Source organism: Trifolium pratense, linkage group LG2, assembly GCF_020283565.1.
Source record: "Trifolium pratense cultivar HEN17-A07 linkage group LG2, ARS_RC_1.1, whole genome shotgun sequence".
NCBI lineage: Eukaryota > Viridiplantae > Streptophyta > Magnoliopsida > Fabales > Fabaceae > Trifolium > Trifolium pratense.
In genome coordinates, this window is record NC_060060.1 from 23,470,896 (window position 1) to 23,489,709 (window position 18,814).

The 18,814-nt window shown below is 33.5% G+C and overlaps 3 protein-coding genes and 1 pseudogene across 3 annotated transcripts; 3 read left to right on the forward strand and 1 right to left on the reverse strand.

Annotated features, from left to right (window-relative positions):
- Positions 1-1,010: 1,010 nt before the first annotated feature.
- LOC123905400 (telomerase Cajal body protein 1-like) lies at positions 1,011-18,663 on the reverse strand. Its single transcript, XM_045955001.1, has 13 exons — positions 18,547-18,663; positions 18,368-18,441; positions 17,999-18,081; positions 17,469-17,575; positions 17,258-17,400; positions 17,129-17,176; positions 16,880-16,932; positions 15,961-16,099; positions 13,512-13,955; positions 13,267-13,425; positions 5,339-5,755; positions 5,094-5,252; positions 1,011-1,379 (listed from the first exon to the last, which is right to left on the reverse strand). Exons 1-8 carry the CDS (start codon positions 18,602-18,604, stop codon positions 16,033-16,035), a joined length of 633 nt encoding a protein of 210 aa, XP_045810957.1. The 5' UTR covers positions 18,605-18,663; the 3' UTR covers positions 1,011-1,379; positions 5,094-5,252; positions 5,339-5,755; positions 13,267-13,425; positions 13,512-13,955; positions 15,961-16,032.
- On the forward strand, positions 2,324-7,568 carry LOC123904417 (annotated as a pseudogene).
- Positions 7,879-8,920, forward strand: LOC123905401 (TMV resistance protein N-like). Its single transcript, XM_045955003.1, has one exon. The coding sequence runs from the start codon at positions 8,222-8,224 to the stop codon at positions 8,687-8,689; it is 468 nt and encodes a 155-aa protein (XP_045810959.1). The 5' UTR covers positions 7,879-8,221; the 3' UTR covers positions 8,690-8,920.
- On the forward strand, positions 10,599-15,173 carry LOC123905397 (TMV resistance protein N-like). Its single transcript, XM_045954998.1, has 5 exons — positions 10,599-11,230; positions 11,360-12,458; positions 12,845-13,120; positions 13,209-14,036; positions 14,374-15,173. The coding sequence occupies exons 1-5, from the start codon at positions 10,731-10,733 to the stop codon at positions 14,869-14,871; spliced, it is 3,201 nt and encodes a 1,066-aa protein (XP_045810954.1). The 5' UTR covers positions 10,599-10,730; the 3' UTR covers positions 14,872-15,173.
- Positions 18,664-18,814: the final 151 nt, after the last annotated feature.

Here is an 18,814-nt window from a genome sequence, read left to right on the forward strand (position 1 = left end):
CCAGTATCCATTATTTGGTCAAACTGAACCAATTGGATAGTTAACCCTCAAAACAAAAATTATATTTGTATTCTTGACACCCTAACCAACGAGTAGTCGTTTATGCAAATCGGACATCGTTTAGTATTTCAAATAAATTGTGGAACACAATATTTCGGTTTATATTAACCGAAATTTTTTAGCATGACAAAAAAATTCGGTTCGTATAAACCGCAGTACCCCCAAGAACAAAAACGGAAATTCAGGGAGTAGAAAAGAAATGCGAGGGGTCGGGAGAGAAAACTTCTTGATGAGATTTGGGATCACACTCCCAAACTGTTGCCAGAGGATCCTTATCAAAGGGCCAAAGTTCATTTTTGGGCCAACTACTTTGATCAAAAAGTATGTATCATTACTTGGTGTTTTCTTTATTTTTTTTCGTTTTATATATATAGACGAAATTATAAGTCATTAAAAATTCACATGTAAAATGGAGAGGATCGAGGTTGGAACCCCGACCATGACGTTTTACCTACCAATTTGGATATTTACGTCGGTTGAGTTAGAATTTGTGGACTGTTTTTCAACTTTTTTATTATTTGGTAAAGAAAAAAAAATCATGGAGTAAAAATAATTTTGGTCTTTGAATTGTCACAGCAATTTTTTTTATAGATTCTCTTCAAGCCTGCCCAATGGGTTTAGCTAAAACTAGAATTTTAGGCCAAATATAAAACGTAATAAAAATCAATTTAGTTAAGATAAAGGTACCAGTTCATTTTGAACTTAGCAAAACATTTTTTTAATTTTGTTAATATAAATTGTGTTATCTTTTTAATTATAAAATTTCTCACTATAAAATTTGCTTTGAACCTCTAAACAAATCGTTCAAATGTAATTTTCATTAGACAGTTTATTTCTTAAACTTCCGTTGGTCAATTTAATATCCAAAATTATTAACAATATAACAGTAGACACATTCCTAGATGTTATTGCGATTTCAATATGATGGCGACTTATCACACATTTAGACATCAAAATAACTGTCATATGCAACAATTTTTAAGTACTTACCATATAGTTTTTATTTTAACAACTTAAACGTATTACTTGAATATTCTAATTTCTAATAATAACATATGTTAATTTTGACAATGTTTATTTAGATCCAGGAAGGTTTTAACTTTTAATGATCAGATCCAATTCTTCAACGGCGAAACACCAGGAATCTTGGACATTGTGGATGCCGCACCTTGTTGCACCCGCAAAGCATTTTACGAGGCTTGCAACATAGAGGTCTTCACGCCCGAAATGATGTGAATTTTTTCAGGTGGGTAAATACCCTGAAGGAACATCCTTTAGTGAAGGAGACACTTCCTCCTCATGACAAGTTGGTGGAAAAACTGAAAAGCATTGTTGGAAATTGAATTCATAAGATTGAATATGAATATTTGGTCACCTTATGCTACTAAATAAAGTAACTAGCTTTTTATGTAATTTACTATTTGCTATAATATGTTTATATTTTGGTTTCACATGTTGGCCTGATTGATTCTAAGTATGTCATAATTTATTTGGAATTTATTTGAAACACGTTTGCTGCAATAAGGAAATATATTCTTCCTTCCCTGAAATGTCTATCTGCATTAGATATATTCACTATGAAACAGACAGTTCAAGCTAATGCCAAATTGCCAGCCATATACCTGCATACATTTTTTCACGAAACTTACTATAAATTTCAATCAAAAGACTGTAAAACATTGACGGGAATATTGTCTTAAGTTTCAAATAAAATAGTTGCTGAAATATAGTAAATATATAAAACATCACTTTCTTACGTTAAATATATTCAAAAATCTGTAAAACGTCACTTCTTATGTGAAAAGTTTTGTCTCATTTGACATATTCTATGAAAAACGCGTTTGTTAGAAGTTAAACGAAAAAGTTATTCTACAAACCTGCAATTTCTTACCTATTTAATCACAAAATTTAAAAAGTTCGACCATACAACTACAAAATTTGATGAAAGTTGTTTGAAGTTTCATCAAGATAGCTGCTAAAGTATTGGACAAATGCTTTCCTCCCTACGTGTTGCTCACATACCCTGCCAGAAGATAGCCTCTGGTAGTGTATGTTAGCAACTCCGCGGAAGAGAGCAAAATTTGAAATATTATTACATACACAAGGAAGGCCGGCCTCACATTTTCTAAAGATAATGCTAAACTAGCTTTATATAATTGGTCCACTATTTGATAACTTAAATATAACTGCAAATGCTAATCACACAATAACTTACATTCATTTAAAAAGTTGATATCTATTAAAAAAATATTTTTTGCACTGCATGCTTAAGAGACGCGAATATCTATCGTTTGTGTCAAGAACAAATATGGTATCTATAAACAAATATTGTTCATACTGCAATAACTAATATGGTATCACCTTGATTAATTGCAGCTGCTACATCTTTTTCCTTTTCAAGAATCATAAAGGCTACAATGAAAGAGTTAAAACCTCAGTCCTCCTCTTCCTTTACCTGTGAATGGGTTTACGATGTTTTCCTCAGTTTTCGAGGAGAGGACACTCGAAACGGTTTTACTGGAAAATTTTATAATGCTCTTTGTGTAAAAGGAATCAACACTTTCATAGATGATCAAAATCTAAGAAAAGGAGAAGAAATCAAACTAGCTCTCATGACAGCAATCCAACAATCAAGGATGGCAATTGTGATTTTTTCAGAAAACTATGCATCATCCACTTTTTGCTTGGAAGAACTTACAAAGATCATGGAGTGCATAAAACACAAAGGCAGGTTGGTTTGGCCAGTTTTTTATCTAGTTGACCCTTCTGATGTGCGCCATCAGAAAGGGAGCTATGCAGAAGCACTGGCCAATCATGAAAGAGAAAAAACCATAAACAAGGCAACAGTCAAACGGTGGAGGTTAGCTTTGCAAGAAGCAGCTAATCTGGTAGGTTGGCATTTCAAACACAGGTGCGTGGCTCATCAGCTCACTCTATTTACTAATTAGTTTTCTTTCAAATTAGTGTATGCAACATTTACTATTATGAAATTAATGCCACTTCAGACTTAAATTTGGCAATTGACCAGGAATGACTGCGAGTATGAGTTCATTGGGAAGATCATTCAAAAGATCTCAGAAAATATTAATCGTAGACATTTACATGTTGCTAAATACCCTGTCGGGTTAGAATCGCGAGTGCAAAAAGTGAACTCGCTTCTAGAAGTTGAATCAAATGAGGTAGTTCAAATGGTAGGGATTTATGGAATGGGTGGGTTAGGCAAAACAACAGTTGCATGTGCTGTATACAATTGCATTGCTGATCGATTTGATTGTCTCTGTTTTCTTGCTAATGTAAGAGAAAATTCAAAAAAGTATGGGTTGGTACAACTCCAGGAGATGCTTCTTCGTGAATTAGTTGGGGAGAAATATCTTAAGTTGTGCAGTTTAAATAAAGGAATTTCTATTATAAAAAGTAGACTTTGTAGGAAAAAAAATCTATTGATTCTGGATGATGTTGACAGTTTGGAGCAACTAGAAGCACTTGCTGGTGGACTTGACTGGTTTGGTTCTGGTAGCAGAGTTATTATCACAACAAGGGATAAACATTTGCTGCATGTTCATGGCATTGAAAGAGTCTATGAAGTAGATGAATTGAAGAGTGGAGAAGCCCTCGAATTGTTTGCTTGGAATGCTTTCAAAACAAAAGAAATTGATCCTAGTTATGTCGACATTTCAAAGAGAGCAGTGCTTTATTCTAATGGCCTTCCATTATCTGTTGAAATAATAGGTTCTGATTTGTGTGGTAAAACAAAATTGGAATGGAAATCTGCTTTAGATACTTATGAAAAAATTCCTCATGAAAAAATTCAGGAAATCCTAAGAGTAAGCTATGATGGCTTAACAGAACGTGAGAAGGAAATTTTTTTAGATATCACTTGCTTCTTCAAAGGATACAAACTAAGTGATGTCAAGAACATACTATGCAGTGGTCGTGGCTTTTCCCCAGACTATGCTATCAAGGTGTTGATTGATAAGAGTCTGATTAAAGTTGGTGGTTATCGTGTCAGGATGCATGACTTGATTGAAGATATGGGTAGAGAAATTGTGCGGCTGGAAGCACCCTCAAAGCCAGGTGAACGCAGTAGATTATGGTTCTCCAAAGATATTCTTAATGTTTTCAAAGAGAATAAGGTATGTGTAAAGATTGTATCTAGAATTCTTATTCTTTTTCCTTTTTTGAGAAAACACATCTGACTTATAATCTAGCATATCTCCATTGTTTGATGACTCTTAGAATTTGAATTGGCCTCTAACTCAAACCCAAAAGTTTGCTCATGAATTGAGGTTGGGCTCCACTTATAACCATTGTTCAACACATCCCCCACGCATAACATTAGATGCCAGGAGGGTGAAGTTTGACATCTGCATCTGTGGGTGGCCAACTTCAACTCGGATAGATTCTACTATCATTTTAGAATAGATTTGACCTAAACTCAACCTCAAAATCTAGTTCTTGGGTGGGGAGAAGATTGACACTACTTATAACCATTTATCAGGTCATATCATTGTCCAAAGTGGGATTGTTATTCAAACCATTGACAATATTTATTAGCGCTAAGATATCCTGTATAATCAGAGGTGTATAATATTTAGTGTTTTGGTTTGAAGGGATCTGATAAAACTGAGATCATCATGCTACGTCTACTCAAAGATAAAGAAGTCCAATGGGATGGAAATGCATTGAAGAATATGGAAAACCTCAAAATACTGGTAATAGAAAAAGCTCACTTTTCCAAAGGACCTAATCATTTCCCAAAAAGTTTAAAAGTGCTAACATGGTGTGATTATCCTGAATCGTCATTGCCGGCTCATTATGATCCAAAAACACTTGTCATACTTGACATGTCTATGGGCCTTTTTACATTCGGCAATCAAAAAATCATGGTATTGATATTTTATATGTTTTCTGAGTTTAAATAATAAGATAAAGCTACTTAAAAAGTCATAAAATAGTTATTGATTTCATTTTTCAGAAATTTAAATCTTTGACGGAAATGAAGTTAAGCAGTTGTCAATCCTTAAAGCAAGTACCTGACATGTCTGGAGCTCCAAATTTGAAGAAACTGCATCTTGATTCCTGCAAGAATTTGGTTGAAGTTCATGATTCTGTTGGGTTCCTTGGAAAACTTGAAGATTTGAATCTTAATCGTTGCACTGGGCTCAAGATTCTTCCCCGTGGCATCAACTTACCTTCACTTAAAACCATGTCCCTTAGGAATTGTACATCTCTTAAGAATTTTCCAGAAATTCTAGGGAAGATGGAAAACATAACATACCTTGTTTTGAGTGATAGTGGAATAAGTGAATTGCCTTTTTCCATGGGACGTCTTGTGGGGCTTGCAAACCTGTCTATAGACAGATGCAGCAAGCTACTTGAACTACCAAGTAGTATTTTTATGTTGCCAAAACTTGAGACCTTGGAGGCTTACAGTTGCAAGGGGCTTGTGCGAATCAAGAAGGGAAAAGGTCAATTGCAGGAAACAACGTCTTCAGGTGTGAGAAGTGTTGTTGACTTCAGCTTTTGCCATCTATCAGATGAATTTCTCGTTGCACTTCTTCCTTGCTTTCACTGTGTCACATATTTATCCCTTGATTACAGCAGTATCACAATCCTTCCATCATGCATCACTGCCTGCCACTCTTTGAAGGAACTTACTTTGAATAATTGTACAGAGCTTCAAGAAATCAGAGACCTGCCACCAAACATAAAACATTTTAGTGCAATAAATTGTACATCATTGACTTCCCAATCCAAGAAAATGTTACTGAATAAGGTATCATATCTTTAACATCATCAATAGTTTTTCCTTTAAAATTAAAATAAATGTATTCCATAATCCAACAGGTTTAATTCAAACTTTTTAATTATATTTGATCGACAGATACTTCCGAATTCTGGGGCCAAATATATCTGTTTTCCAGGATCAACTATCCCAAGCTGGTTCCATCAAAATAGACAGGCACTGTCTATGTCCTTCAAGTTCCGAAACAAATTGCCACCGATGGCTCTTAGTGTTGCGGTAATTGCAGGTGGTTGTTATTGTTCAATATGTTGTCTGAAGTGTGACTTTGACCTGATCATTAATGGCAGTAAACGGCTCACGAACTTTCTCCATGTTAGTTGGTCTAAAACTAATGCAATTGATACAAATTTAAATCATATAATTCTGCTGGATCTGCAGCTCAAAGCTAGTCTTGATATGATTGGAAAACTACGTATTAAGAATGGATGGAACCATGCTGAGATTTCATTAGTAAAAAACTGTGGACAAGATATGAAATGGATGAAACTTCATGTACAGGAACAAAAAACAAGCATGGCAGATATTCAAATTATCAATCCTAAGGTTGCAATAGAAGGAAAAGAAAAGAAAAATGTCACGCGTGGAAATAAAAGATAACCCAATAATATCGCAAGGTCTAGGCGGTAGCTACTCTCATCAGGTATGGTTTAAGATAGATGAGTGAACAGAAGCTCGTGAACATTGATTCTGTTTTATGGTATTTGTAGACCTGTAAAAAACTAATGAATGTATGATTTCCTCTGTTTTCTAGTTTAAATTTTCTTGCATTTATTTAAAAGTGCAATATATCCTATCAAAAAAATTATCCTTTTACATATCTCTAACTGGATAAATATTTCTGTAAAAAAAAATATCTTCCTGGTTATTTGATTGCTTTTCTCCTTAACAGTTAGATATCAATGTTAGTACAAAATAATTGAGATATCAAAATAATTGTCTCGCATGCACCAATGTTAGTACTTACCCATGTAGTTTTAATTTTTAACTTTTTAAATATAATAACAATAACATGTTAACTTTGACAATGTTCAGTTAGATCATTCCTAGTTCCTACCGCGTTCTCCAGTTAAAAGGGGAAGATAGAAAGGAAGCTATTGGAGGCATGGTTGAGATACTTGGGTGTGTGTTTGAAGAAGGGGTCAAGAAAGGTTTTGATGAGAAGTTCTGATTCTTCAACAGCGAAACATTGGAACTCCTTGACATTGTGCTCGCCGCAACTTGTTGCATCTACGAAGCATTTTACAAGGCCTGTAACACGCCGAAATGTTTCATGTGGCTAAATTCCATGAAGGAATATCCTCTTGTGAAGGAGATACTTCCTCCTCATGACAAGTTGCTGCACTGTATATATAAATAAAGTAACTAGCTTATTATGTAATTTACTATTTTTGCTATAACATATTTTTCTTCACAAATAAAAGCTTTGTTTATATTTTGGTTTCACATGTTGGCCTGATTGATCTTAAGTATGGTCATGATTTATTTGGCATGCTTTAAAACAAGTTTGCTGCAATTAAGAAATATATTATTCCTTCTCTGTAATGTCTAACTGCATTAGATATATTCACTATGTGCTAAAAATTCAAGCTCTTAATCAAAAAAAAGTTCAAGCTAATTGTAACCATATACCTGCATTTTTTTCTCAGGAAATTTATTAAAATTTTCAATCAAAAGACTGTAAAATTTTATGGTAAATTTTTTTATTAAGTTTCAAATTAAATAGTTGCAGAAATATAATAAATATATAAAATATCACCTTGTGATAAAAAAATATTATCTAATCTTAGTATTAAAAAATGTGTAAGACGTCAGTTATGTGAAAAGTTTTGTCTCATATATTTGTCACATTTTACGAAAAACGCATTTATTAGAAGTTAAACGAAAAACTTACTCTACAAACCTACAAATCTTACCTATACAGTCACGAAATTTAAAAAGTTTAACTAAACATAACAAAATTTAATGAAAGTTATATTGAAATTTCATCAAGATAGCTGCTGTAGTATTAAATATACAAGGAAGGCCGGCCTCAAACTTTTCTAAAGATAATGCTAAACTAGATTTATATAATTGATCCACTCTCTATGAACCAACTCATTAGAGTTGGTAAAAATATAGTCAATCTCAAGTGTAATTAAGAATGTGTTTATCTATCTCTTATTTAGAAAGAAAAAAATGGTATCTTGTATTATAGAAATAGAAAACATATATCAAACTGCGTAAGAAAGGAAATGGTATTTAAGGCAATGCAATTGTCTGATACACAGATTCCATTGTAGCTCAACCAAATTCCTACATATCATATACATATTTTATCTAGTTGCTACATCTTTTTCCCTCTCAAGAGTCATTGTTATGTCTATGATGAAAGAGTTAAACTTTGGGACTTCATCTTCCTTCACCTATGAATGGGTTTATGATGTTTTCCTCAGTTTTCGAGGAGAGGATACTCGTAATGGTTTTACCAGGAACCTTTATAATGCTCTTTGTGGAAAAGGAATCAACACTTTCATAGATGATCAAGAACTTAGGAAAGGAGAAGAAATCACACCAGCTCTCATGATGGCAATCCAACAATCAAGAATTGCAATTGTGATTTTTTCAGAAAACTATGCATCATCCACTTTTTGTTTGGAAGAGCTTACAAAGATCATGGAGTGCATAAAACACAAGGGCAGGATGGTTTGGCCAGATTTTTATCAAGTTGACCCTTCTAATGTCCGCCATCAGAAAAGTAGCTATGCAAAAGCACTGGCCAATTATGAAAGAAAAAAAACCATTGACAAGGAGAAGGTGAAACAGTGGAGGTTAGCTTTGCAATAGGAAAAGAAAAGAAAATGGTCACCTGTAGGGATAACAGATTGCAAAAAAAGTTACAAGATATAGCTAGTAGTAGCTACTCTCATCATGATCAGGTATGATTTAAGATAGAGGAGTGGATAGAAGATTACGAATGTTGATAATGCTTTGTAGTGTGTTTATAAACCACTTAAAAGTCAATGAATGTATGATTTCCTTAAAAGTCAATGAATGTATGATTTCCTCTGCTTTCTGTTTAAACATTTTAGCACTTAAAAGTGTCTTTTTACTCTATAAAAAAGAAAGTGTCCCTTCATGTATCTCTACCTTATAAATAAATATTTTATGTAAAAACACTTATATAAATATAACTATATAAATAATATAATAGTATGTATCATTGTTAATATCATCATTATATTAGATTTTTATTATAATGTTATCTCTTTTTTTGAACAAGCCAAAATGATATATATTAACAAAAAAGCCTCCTCGGCACAAGATGTGCCAAGATAGACTACCAAAGTTTACAAAGAGTCACAAAGAGAGATACAAACAATCATACAAGGCCCAAACATAATAAAGGACTAGACCACCAACTATGGTAGTTTGAGACTTATTATATATAGAGTTGAGTTATTATAATGTTATATATGTTGTAAAGATTTAAACATGTTATATTACATATTTAGTTGAGTTTATAAATTAATTAGTAATAACTTTATGACTTATTTAAATGCCTTGTTACATAGATTTAAATGTCTTTTGGCCTTATTGTAGCAACAATATGAACTTAAATGACCTTTCCATCCAACCAAACTTTTAAAAAAGTCAAATGATACCTTAAGAAAGTCTGATAAGATATACGTGGCAATATGCCGGGCTTAGGTCTAAGAAAGCTTATTTCCACCTTTAGTTTTAGCAAATCCAGGGATTAAACCGTTTAGCTGAGGTTAACCATTTGATTAATCTAATGACTAAGAAAATTCATCTCTCAGTTATTTGATTAATCCAACAATCGGCCTCTAGCTGGGTGTGCTGCAGAAGTAGGAGAGGATCACTACACTGGATCCATACATATGTATGTGTGTCTATCCTAACTGTTAAAGAAGTCCCACATCGGTTGGGATATGGTCTGACTAACTGTTTATAAACTAGAGGCAATTCTCACTTTACAAGCTGGTTTTGTAGGATTGAGTTAGGCCCAATACTTCCGGCTTGTAAAGTGAGGATTGCCTCTAGTTTATAAACACTTAGTCATATGAATGGTGGAGGGGTGGGCCCGATCAGAAACCTGATTGCAGGCGGCCCGACGAAGTGGCCCAACGAATCGTGGATAGGCTCTAATACCATCTTAGAAATGAGTATTCGGCCTAACTAATCCTTACAAAACTAGCTTGTAAGGTGAGGATTGTCTCTTACTTATAAACTCTTGTTCGGGTCATCTCACAGCCGATGTGGGACTTCTTAACACTAACTATACACACATAACAAGAATCAGTCATTTATCTATTTATGACATGTATGATCTAGCTTGAGCGGGAGTGTTAGAATTAAGTAAATCTGCCAATATTCATTTAATTGTACAACTTCCTAGATTAGTGCTAATTCATTAGCCATTCAATATATGTATTATAACACCATTACAAATACAATTTGTGTGATCACGAACGTATCAAAAAGTTGTGTGAGCTTATGAAAAAGTAATTAATTAAGAATCAACTAAATTGACAGCTTAAAAATAAAGCAATCACAAAGTGTGATCACGAACGTATCAAAAAAGTCGTATTATAAGCATTTATCATGCATATATAGAACATACATACAACTCTTTTTTTTAAAATGTTATCTTGTATTATAAGAAATAGAAAGTTATAACAAATGTTATTAAAAAAACAAAAGTCAACTCACTAGGTGGACAAGGAAACGGTCTTTAAGGCATTGCAATTGTATGACCTCATTGCTGATCAACCAGGTTTCTAAATATCATATATATCTGGTCTCTCTCCATGATTCATGAAGCGGCTACAACATATCTTTCCTTCTCATCTCAAGAATCAATGCTATGGCTACCATGAGAAAATTAAAATCCTCATCCTCTTCTTCCATCACTTATGGATGGGCTTATGATGTTTTTCTCAGTTTTCGAGGGGAGGATACTCGCATGGGTTTTACCGGAAACCTTTATAATGCTCTTGTTGGAAAAGGAATCAACACTTTCATAGATGATGAAGAACTTAGAAAAGGAGAAGAAATCACACCAGCTCTCATGATGGCAATCCAACAATCAAGGATTGCAGTTGTGATTTTTTCAGAAAACTATGCATCATCCACTTTCTGCTTGGAAGAACTTAGAAAGATCATGGAGTGCATAAAACACAAAGGCAGGTTGGTTTGGCCAGTTTTTTATAAAGTTGACCCTTCTGATGTGCGCCATCTGAAAGGGAGTTATGCAGAAGCACTTGCCAAATGTAAAAGAAAAACCTTTGACACAGAGAAGGTCAAACAGTGGAAGTTAGCTTTGCAAGAAGCAGCAAATTTGGTAGGTTCGCATTTCAAACACGGGTGCGTGACTCATCCATATTTTTCACTTATTAAATTTCTCTATCATAAATAATTTAGTGGATGCAATGTTCATTACTAATTTACTATGATATCAACTTGATTTAAAATTTAAATTTGGCAATTGACCAGGTACGAGTATAAGTTCATTGGCAAGATCATTCAAGAGGTCTCTAAAAAGATTAATCGTAGACCTTTACATGTGGCTAAATACCCTGTTGGGTTAGAGTCTCGAGTACAAAAATTGAACTCACTTCTAGAAGTTGAATCAGATGAGGGGGCTCAAATGGTAGGGATTTACGGAATGGGTGGATTAGGTAAAACAACACTTGCATGTGCTATATACAATTGCATTGCTGACCAATTTGATAGTCTCTGTTTTCTTGGTGATATTAGAGAAAATTCTATGAAGCGTGGTTTGGTACAACTACAGGAGATGCTTCTTTTTGAATTAGCTGGAGAGAAAGATCTTAAGTTGTGCAGTTTAAATAAAGGAATTCCTATAATCAAAAGTAGGCTTCGTGGGAAAAAAATTCTATTGATTTTGGATGATGTTAACAGTCTGGAGCAACTAAAAGCACTTGCTGGTGGACTTGATTGGTTTGGTTCTGGCAGCAGAGTTATTATAACAACAAGGGATAAGCATTTGTTGCATGTTTATGGTGTTAAAAGAGTCTATGAAGTAGAAGGATTCAATTGTGAAGAAGCCCTTGAATTGTTTGTTTGGAATGCTTTTAAATCAAAAGAAGTTGATCCTAGTCATTTGGACATTTCAAAGAAAGTAGTACTTTATTTTAATGGTCTTCCATTGGCTGTTGAAATAATAGGTTCTGACTTATATGGTAGAACAATATTAGAATGGAAATCTGCTATAGATACTTATGAGAGAATTCCTCATGATAATATTCAGGAAATCCTACGAGTAAGTTATGATGGCTTAAAAGAATTTGAGAAGGAAATCTTTTTAGACATCGCTTGCTTCTTCAAAGGATACAAACTAACTGATGTCATGAACATACTTTGTAGTGGTCGTGGCTTCGCCCCAGACTATGCTATCCAGGTGTTGATTGATAAGAGTCTAATAAAAATTGATGAATATAGTGTGAGGATGCATGACATGATTGAAGATATGGGTAGAGAAATTGTGAGACTGGAATCACCCTCAAAGCCAGGTGAACGCAGTAGATTATGGTTCTCCAAAGATATACTTCATGTTTTCAAAGAGAACAAGGTACGTGAAGGGATTATTGCTCTAGGAACCTTATTCTTTTTTACTTTTTTGAGAAAACCAATCTGATTTTTAATCCTGTATATTTTCATATTTTGTTGACTCTTAGAATATGAATACGGGTCTCTAACTCAATCCCAAAAGTTTGTTCATGGGGTGAAGTTAGAACCAACTCCACGCCCAAGTTTGTCATTTGCATCTGCAGGTGGCCGACTTCAACTTGGATAGGCTCCAATATCATCTTAGAATGGGTTTGAGCTTAACTCAACCTGAAATTCTAGCTCATGGGGTGGCGTGAGAATTGCCACCACTTAAAATCATTTATTAGGTCATATTACTATGTTGTATAATCAGAGGTGTGTATATTATTTAGTGTTTTTGGTTTGAAGGGGTCTGATAAAACTGAGGTCATTGTGCTAAACCTACTCAAAGATAAAGAAGTCCAGTGGGATGGAAATGCATTTATGAATATGGAAAACCTCAAAATACTGGTAATAGAAAAAGCTCGCTTTTCCAGAGGACCTAATCATCTCCCAAAAAGTTTAAGAGTTCTGAAATGGTGTGATTATCCTGAATCGTCGTTGCCGGCTCATTATAATCCAAAGAAACTTGTCATGCTTGACTTGTCTATGGGCCTTTTTACATTCAGCAACCAAATGATCATGGTATTTTATTTTTTTTGTTTTCTATGTTTTAATAATAAGACCTAGCTACTAAAAATTCATAAAATAGTTATTGTTTGGATTTTTTTAGAAATTTAAATCTTTTAAGGAAATGAAGTTAAGCAAGTGTCAATCTTTAAAGCAAGTACCTGACATGTCTGGTGCTCCGAATTTGAAGAAACTGCATCTTGATTCCTGCAAGAATTTGGTTGAAGTTCATGATTCCGTTGGGTTCCTTGGAAAACTTGAAGATTTGAATCTTAATCGTTGCACTGGTCTCAAGATTCTTCCCCGTGGTATCAACTTACCTTCACTTAAAACCATGTCCCTTAGGAATTGTACATCTCTTGAGAATTTTCCAGAAATTCTAGGGAAGATGAAAAACATAACATACCTTGTTTTGAGTGATAGTGGGATATGTGATTTGCCCTTCTCCATTGGACTTCTTGTGGGGCTTGAAAAGCTGACTATAGACAGATGCAATAAGCTACTTGAATTACCAAGTAGTATTTTTATGTTGCCAAAACTTGATACTTTGGAGGCTTACTGTTGCAAGGGGCTTGCACAAATTACGAAGGGAAAAGGTCAAGTGCTGCCAGAAACACTGTCTTCAGATGTGATAAATGCTAGTTCTCGTTTGGTTCCTAGATATGTTGACTTGAGCTTTTGCTATTTGCCATATGAATTTCTTGCTACACTTCTGCCTTCATTGCACTATGTAACACATATATCCCTTGATTACAGCACCATCACAATCCTTCCTTCATGCATCAATGAATGTCATTCTTTGAAGCAACTTACTATGAATAATTGTATGGAGCTTCGAGAAATCAGAGGCCTGCCACCAAACATAAAATATCTTCATGCAATAAATTGTGAATCACTGACTTCTCAATCCAAGGAAATATTACTAAATCAGGTATATCTTTAATTTCATCGGTTCTAATGGTCATTCAGTATAAAATAAGGTTTTAAAGAGTAAATGTCTAAACTGATCCTCGATAAAAAAAAACACGGACACTTATTTGATCCCTAAGAAATACAAAATACCAATTTGATCCTCCAAAATATCAAATGTCAGACAAATTTGTTCTTTTAAGGATAATTATTTGGTCCTATTATTAGAGACTATTTTGACAAATTTGTTCTTTGTGTTTTGCTCAATGACAGATTTGACTACTTACTCTAAGAAAAGAAACTTATCTCATAGTGCCAACAGCTTTAATTCAAACTTTTTAATTATATTTGATTGACAGATGCTGCTCAATTCCGGGTTCGAAATCAAATATATCATTTATCCAGGATCAACTATCCCAAGTTTGTTCCATCAACATACATGTGAACCATCCCTGTCCTTCTGGTTCCGTAACAAATTGCCAGAAATGGCACTCTGTTTCGTCGGAGTTTTGGGTGGTTCCGTAACAAATTACCAGAAACGTCTTGTTGAGTATAATTTTGACCTGATCATTGATAGCAATCAACGAATCAGCAACATTTTCCATGTTGATTGGTTTGAAAATAGTTTATTTGACACAAATCATATATTTCTGCTAGATGTGCAGCTCAAAGCTAGCCTTGATATGATTGGAAAACTACATTTTGAGAATGGATGGAATCATGCTGAATTTCGGTTGATGAAAAATGGTGGCGAATATATGAAGCAGACGAGAGTTTATGTACAAGAACAAATGATAAACATGCCAGACATTCAATTTATAAATCCTGAGGTTCCAATAGGAAAAGAAAATAAATAAATCACCTGTGGGGATAAGAGATCGCAAAAAAAAAGTTACAAGATCTACGCTCATCATGAGGTATTGTTTAAGCTATAGGACATCATAGAAGATCGTGAATGTTGATAATGCTTCTTAGTCCGTTTATATACCACTGAAAATCAATTAATGTATGATTTCCTCTGTTTTCTGTATTAAATTTTCTAGCATTTAAAATTGTCTTTTTACTCTATCAAAACAAAAGTGTCCATTCACCGACTGTATCTCTAACTTATAAATAAACATTTCTGTCAAAACACTTAAATAAATATAATTATATAAATAATATGTATCATTGTTAACATCATCGCTAACTTACATTTTTATTTTAACATGTTATATATGTTTGTTGACTCGTAAAGATTTGAACATGTACATTACATATAGAGCTGATTTTATAAATTAGTGAAAAAATATGTTTGTGGTCTTTTAAGTTTGACCATTTTCCCAGATTTGTCTTTAAGTGTTTTTACGAATTGGTCCATTATGTTATACATTTTGTTTGCACGTTAGCATTTTTAACAAGTTCAGTTAAAAATTACCTATGAAGCACGGACACTCCTCGGATTAGGCGTGTCCCGGTGTCGGACACGTGTCGGTGTCCGACACCGACACTCGCGATTACATTGAATTATGTCATTTTTTCAAATTATTATCGGTGTCAACGTGTATATCAAACATTTTAATATTGAGATAACTGGCATAGACATGTCAAAACCATCTCCTTCCTTTCTCCGGTAACTTCTTTAAATCTAAATTTCCAAATTAAAAAACCCTAGAACCAGAAAACCTAACTTTTTTACGGCAATGTCTTCATTCATTTAAGAGCAATGGTTCTAATTCACAAACCTAAAAAAGTGGATCGTTCAACTCTAGTGTGAGGAATGATTAATAGGCACCTGAATGCCATTGTAGAAATCCAACTCTAGTGTGTTTAATTGAACTAATTATTATAATTAAGTAGGTCTCTGTTTAAATTGAAGTAGTTTACTAGTATAAAACATGAAGCTAAATCGTAAAAATTAGGTCAGATTGAGTGGTGAGATGTAAAAGGAGGCAAAAGCAACTGACCTGAGGCGGCAACGGCAGCAGTGAAAATTGAACGCGGTGGTGATGATATTGCAAGAATTTATTTGGTTGAAGTTAATGATTACGTTGATGATTTGAATATGAATCGTTGCACTTTGCACTCGTCTCAGGGTTCTTCATTCTTGGTAGCATCAAATGTAAAGTAAAAATGCATCTCAGTCCTTACATTAGTTAATTTGACAAAATAATGGATAAATAATTTTATTTTATTTTTTGACAGAAAATGGATAAATAAATTTAAAAAGTTAGTTTATTATTTTGGAAAAGATTGAAGATAACTCTTTATTTTTTTATGGGTCAGAATTGAAGATAAGTTTTTAACTAGTGGTTTTAAATTTATTACTTACAATGTTATTAACCGATCGAAACGTTAATACTTCCTGATCCCACAGGAGGGGTTCATGTCTCATTGACAAGCTATTTTTTTTTATGTGTTATTTCATCTTGAGCACAATATTGGTTTTGTTGTTCCATTGATTTTAATTCGATATTCATTATATATAATGTAGAAAATTAATTTAGAATAAAATATTTAAATTTGTTATAAAATATTGTTAAATATAAGTGAAACTATTGTGTTATTTTTTTGTAAAACTTATTTATCCAATTTTTTATATTTCAGTGAAAAATAATGGTCCCGTATATATTTTTTAATCGAAAATTAGAAATTTTATTAGGAATATCTAGGGTAATTTAGTAAATTTGATAGTAATTAACTTTATTTTATTATTATTAATAGTTAGTACTTAGTAGTAAACTTGGTAGTAATATTTTTTATTTTATTTTTGATAAAAAATATTGTTTGTTTCTTTTTTTTAATATAGTTATTGTTTATATTTATATTTCTATATTCCTTTTTTATGAGAAAAAACCAGAGTCAAATGAGAAGAGAGAATAGTACTTGTAGACACAATCAACAGCTTTGCACACATCCCAGCAGAGTATATAAGGGTCCTTCAAGAAATTTGAATGTTAGACATTGCTTAAAATCATACATGATGTAAAACTGTGTTAAAAAACAACCATGAAATTAAGAAGGGGGCACCCTGCATCAGAGATATTAATATTATGGTTGAACTTGAAGTAATAACACGTGATCTATAGAGCTGACTGTAATCTAGATAAAGAAAAGGAAAATTGCAAACTTTACCTTCCAACCTCCAGTATATAAATAATTACCATCTCTTGAAAATTGGACCTGAAGGAAGGGAAACGTTAGTCTGTGCTAGGTTTCATAATGAGAATCAATCATATACAAATTGCAAGTATCCTAACTTACATGTGTAACTCCGCCTTCTTGACCATGCAAAACATACAAAGGTTCCATGTTATCTTCCGTATAAATAGCAGTAGTTTGGCTATAAGAACCCAAAGCTAGCATCCCATTATGAGATGGATAAAAGGCCAATGCAGATATAATACCTACATTAATATAGACCACTGAATTATAGCCATTAAAATAACAATTTAGTAGCCCTATCAGAAATTACCTGTTTGGCCTTCTTTTTTATCTTTTACTGTTGAATGCAATTTAAAATCTCTACCAGGGCGATGTAAATCAAACATCCTAATACATTTGTTGTATCCAGCAAATATCCTGCCAGAAAATGTAAGATCTCTGTTAGTGACTTTCATAATTTAAGTTGATACAATCATCAATCTGATCTAAGTAAACCAAAAATAATACCACATTATGAAAAACAAGAATCAGATGTCAACTCAGACAATCACAGACAGGAATCTCAAGGATGTCATTTGACATGTCTTCCAAAACCTTAACAATGGCAGCTAACCAAAGAAATGTTTATTTACTTTCTAATAGCAGTTTGAACACAGCAGCACGATGGATGATAGTATATTCAACTATTTAAGTGTCCAAAAGAAAGTTTACGAATGCTCGAAGGAGAAAAAACTTGGTATTTGTGAGCACGAAGTAAATGTTATCAAAGAAACATTGTGCTATGTAAAATGTAAATTGAATGTGCCAACTTCTGGTCCTTGAAAAGAAACAAGTACTTACTTAGTTCCAGCAGGATTAAAAGCGACAGAAAAAGCAGCAGTAATTTCATCCATAGCATCGTATGCCCGATATGTGCAGCGTAACTGCAAGTTTCATTGTAAAGCAATGATCAGAAAACACAATAGCATACAGAAACAACAATGTGTTTACGAAGCTGATAATAGTAACATCAGTATTCAACCCATAAAAGAACAAACACTTTAAAGAGAGAAGCTATATCCAACACCTCAAAATGCTACTCCCCTACTTTCAATTTTGGAGTAAAGAAGAATTTCAGACTTGAACGCTTTTTAAAATCTTTCACGCAAGGGTGATGTTGATTATTTGGATTCCATAGAAAATCGGAAAGCCGTGATAAACTAAAGTTACCTGGCCTGATGTAGCATCCCATAGATGTATAGGATGGCCGCGAGTAGTAGTCGCAAAAACATTGGTCACCGGATCTGAAACATTCATTAACAATCATCAAAGAATACAATACATTAAGCCTCTCTCTCTCATCATCCAACAAAGAAAAAGATACAAATATCATCAGATAAAAGAAAGACCTGAGGCAGACATGTAAGGATACCAACACAAATCATGTATAGACTCTCCTTCACTCATGACTAGACTCGCAGCATAAGAATCTGCAGCCAATTAACAACAATAAAAACAGGAACCAATAAAAAATTATATAATGCAAAATGATTAGAGCATGGTATCAATTATTTTTCATGGTGAGAGATGACATTTTTTCTCTCATGTGGAAATTAGAGAGAATGCATTCCCCTCAAGAAACAAATCATGCTAAAAACATATGTAACAAAGTTTATC

Bases quoted from the DNA above. Each gene is read 5' to 3' on its own strand.
- LOC123905401 (XM_045955003.1), top strand. From the start codon at position 8,222: ATGTCTATGATGAAAGAGTTAAACTTTGGGACTTCATCTTCCTTCACC.
- LOC123905397 (XM_045954998.1), top strand. From the start codon at position 10,731: ATGGCTACCATGAGAAAATTAAAATCCTCATCCTCTTCTTCCATCACT. The intron at 11,231-11,359 runs GTGCGTGACTCA...GCAATTGACCAG, and splicing joins GGTTCGCATTTCAAACACGG to GTACGAGTATAAGTTCATTG. The intron at 12,459-12,844 runs GTACGTGAAGGG...TTTGGTTTGAAG, and splicing joins ATGTTTTCAAAGAGAACAAG to GGGTCTGATAAAACTGAGGT.
- LOC123905400 (XM_045955001.1), bottom strand. From the start codon at position 18,604: ATGAGTGAAGGAGAGTCTATACATGATTTGTGTTGGTATCCTTACATG. The intron at 18,082-18,367 runs GTAACTTTAGTT...TGAAACTTGCAG, and splicing joins GGGATGCTACATCAGGCCAG to TTACGCTGCACATATCGGGC. The intron at 16,933-17,128 runs GTAAAGTTTGCA...AATTTCTTGAAG, and splicing joins TATATACTGGAGGTTGGAAG to GACCCTTATATACTCTGCTG.